This window comes from Rhagoletis zephyria, unplaced genomic scaffold (assembly GCF_001687245.7).
Source record: "Rhagoletis zephyria isolate East Lansing unplaced genomic scaffold, Rhagoletis_zephyria_1.1 Rzeph_scaffold_34594, whole genome shotgun sequence".
Taxonomy (NCBI): domain Eukaryota; kingdom Metazoa; phylum Arthropoda; class Insecta; order Diptera; family Tephritidae; genus Rhagoletis; species Rhagoletis zephyria.
The window spans coordinates 1-3,552 of NW_016191649.1; the positions used below are offsets into that span (position 1 = coordinate 1).

Here is a 3,552-nt window from a genome sequence, read left to right on the forward strand (position 1 = left end):
AACGAAGGAAGGCCTTTTGTCGAGTCGACTCAAAAAGCTGCGTTCATTAGTTTAATGCCTTCGTTATTATTTCCTTCTTCTTTGTATGGAGTTTGGGGAAGCACTCACAAGGGGCAACTATGTCTGGAGCTTTCCAAACACGGCCTCCTAACCTAGCCTAACTTACTAGGCCACTAAGCCACAAGTAATTCATTTTTTGATTTTAATAATTTCTTTAAAATAGAGTATTATATCTTTATACATATACATATGTATGTAGTATAAATAATATGCTGTTATACACACTTTTAGTCATTTTATTAAATTTGCTTTTCAGTAACTCACCATGTGACGGATATAATCCCTTCGAATTGCCATTCATGTGCATAGGATTTTGGGCGTTATTCTGAAATGAATACGTTAACTGCAGGTTAATGTGGCGGGCAAATGAGCTTCCTTCGGGTTCACGCACTGTAAGTGAATAAAAATTAAGATAGTTGGTAACATTTTTGTGATTTTTTTCTATTGTAGTACAAGAGTATTTTAGAATTAAAAGGTAATACCTTTAACATGCTTTGAAAGACAGCAGGGAAGCTAACTCGTGGGGAATTCCTCCGATTTGCGTGGAATCTCAGTTTGTGTGGGGATTAGGGAAATGGACAGTTTTTGTGGGGAATTTCAGGAACAACAAAAACTTCGGCAACCAAATTCTAAAACAAAAATTTTTAGACACTTTGCACTTGCACACTGTTGTCTGTATATACGTTCCACACACTTTAGTGGGAAAACGGAACGCCAAAGTATCCCGAAATGGAATCAGTAAACGGACAAAAATCCGCTCTATATCCACTTTTTGTCCTTTTTCGGATCGGTTTTCGGATATTTTGCTGGCTGGGGAGCGGCGACAACACACACATACCTACATAGGTATATGAACTTTTAGATCGCATAAAAGTACTCTTTCGAAATTATAAATCTCTAAGCGAAGATTCTCCCAATATTCAATTTTTTTTTATAGAAAAAAGAGTCGATAGTTTCAAATCTCTACAATTCTTGCTACTACTACTTTTTTAATAGCTTCCCGTGGCGCCTTAACAAGGTTGTATCATTTGCGGTGCCAAGTAGGCCGCTATCATCCAACCGTTCCACTTAATTTTGTAAAATATTCAGTGGATTATACATACAAAACCGCCAAAGACGCAGCATGAGAAAGCGAAGATTTTCACATATTCCAATATAGCCAATCGCCAATGGACAATAAACCTGGCGCCATACCATTACGAGCGGCAACCTGAAAGTTAATTTGGGTTTCTAATTCTCGCGGAAAGTATGGTGAATGTAGGCGCATCGTGACACTAAATAGCTACCCAGTAGAGAAATTCACAATAAGTGAAATATAGTTTTTGATTGGCAACTGGGGAAGAAATTCAGGTGTACACACAGAGAAAAAACTAACTAATAAAATAGATATATATATCGTTTTTCCTCAAAAAGACATACGTATTAATAAACTCTATAAGAATTTTCATATAAAATCAATAAGCAGTATATGGAATTTTCTTTGTTTTTTTTGTCTGTTTAACTCATTGGCCTAGAAACTTTTCATAGCAACAAATTATTTAGTTCCAAATTGTGAAGTGTGGTGGAAAGTCTGCTCTTCTTAAGCCATTACAGGCTGTACCGAAGCAGTGAAAAAAAATTGGCTGCTACCTCTTATTTCCTACGGGGTTCTTGGCTGCATTCAGTAGACTCTTCTATTACATTTAGGTGCATGCATGTATAGGTATGCAGATTAGTATTTGCATATTTTCAATTAGGCAGAAAAAGTGAAAAAAATCTCTGAGCGAGCTACTTGAAATGTATTAACTACCAAAAAAATATGCGCAATAGGTGCTCAAATATGTCTGTATGTACATACAAACGTACACCGGCTCGTATTCAATGCACTTATAATCATAAAACCGGCTGTTAGCTAAGCTATGGGGCTAAGTGCTTTGCATAGGCGCATGCGCACAATTCTCTCCTAAGCAAACAACACCCATACTAAATATTTATTTATGCAGCAACTATGACTACAACTACAACTACAACAACTACTTACTTTTATTCTTACCAGCATGAATATGTTTTTTTTGTCGCGCTCTCGAATTTTGAAACCAAACTTGCGTTACACGCTTACTAAGACCGGTCACCGATGCGATGCGCTCCAAATCCTGCCCATCCGGATTGCTGTCGATCTGAAAGTTGGCTTGCAGCACCTGTAACTGTTCCTCGGTGAAGGTGGTACGCACACGTTTCGTTTTACTTTTGTGATAACCATCACCATCACAGCCATCTGATTTGTTGTGGTTGGGTGCATCGGTGGGGGGCGGGGGGGNCGTTTTACTTTTGTGATAACCATCACCATCACAGCCATCTGATTTGTTGTTTGGGTGGGTGCATCGGTGGGGGGCGGGGGAGAGATGATATTGTGTAGGTGTAGTAGAACGTAGCGCCAGTACGTTTTATAATCAAGGTAATCGATAGAGTTATCAACAGCGTCAGCGTCAATACCGAAAAGTGTAGTGACCGAGTGCGGATTAACGGTAAAAGAAAGAGAGAAGCAATAAAATAGTATTGTTAATATGTAATGTTATGATTTGATTGCAAGTATTTAATAAAGGTGACTTAAACTTATTTCTAACTTATTTTCTGTCTAGCTGCGTTTGGATTTCATTTAAGTTTTTAGCAGTCGCGAAGTTTTGTGAAAGTCTGCTTTATTAGGCTAAGTACTTGCAGAACTGGTGGCGCCATCCGGCAGGTGAATTTTCGTAACAAGTCGCGAAAGGTGGGGTGTCACAAACCCTATTGAAATAAAGCCTTTTACTCTCAAGTACCACGACTTTCACTAAAGTTTCTTTAATATTTTTAAAAATTAAGGTTTTTCTGATGATTAGCAATAAAAATATGTCGCGTTTTTTTATTAAAGCCACTTAGAGACCGCTTTCAACTGTACTGATGTTAGAACAGGCACTAAGAAAATTACGATGCTGAGGTCGTAAGATGGCGGGTTAAGGAGTCCCAAATACGCTTACAATTAAAAGTCATTTTGTAAACGAGACACTACTTAGTTCCAAGCTTTAAAGTTGATGGCAAAAGGACCGCTATTCAGATAGCAATCACTAGTTCCTATAACTGACAAAAATTCTAACCTTTCCTTGCATTTTTTTTATATTTATGTTATAAGTGGGTCTTAATAGTCCTCTAAGATAGCCATCGTCCTCATTCCTTTTTTGGGGAACATAACTTTTGTGTGAGGTCCAATGTCGCCACCGACATGGCTTATATATATTGAGGCGGCCACGTCCACTGCTACGAATAAAAGCAAGCAGCTGGTAAGTTCTGGGGATGTGTTAAAGATCCTGAGATGGATATTATCGCAGATAACTTCAAAAAACCTACGAAATCACTGGAGATAATTCTCGATCTAGAGCCGCTACATCTCACCAAATAGCAGACCACATAGGTCTTACTATCTTAAAGCGTAAACAGACGGCAGCGTTGATCCCGATCAACTCGGGAATTAACTGCAGT

The 3,552-nt window shown here is 38.3% G+C and overlaps 1 protein-coding gene across 1 annotated transcript; it reads right to left on the minus strand.

Annotated features, from left to right (window-relative positions):
* Positions 1 to 324: 324 nt before the first annotated feature.
* Positions 325 to 2,395, minus strand: LOC108354270 (LIM/homeobox protein Awh-like; the record flags this gene model as incomplete). Its single annotated transcript, XM_017605465.1, has 2 exons — positions 325 to 450; positions 2,081 to 2,395. Coding segments are annotated over 2 exons (441 nt in total), but the record flags the coding sequence as incomplete, so codon positions are not given.
* Positions 2,396 to 3,552: the final 1,157 nt, after the last annotated feature.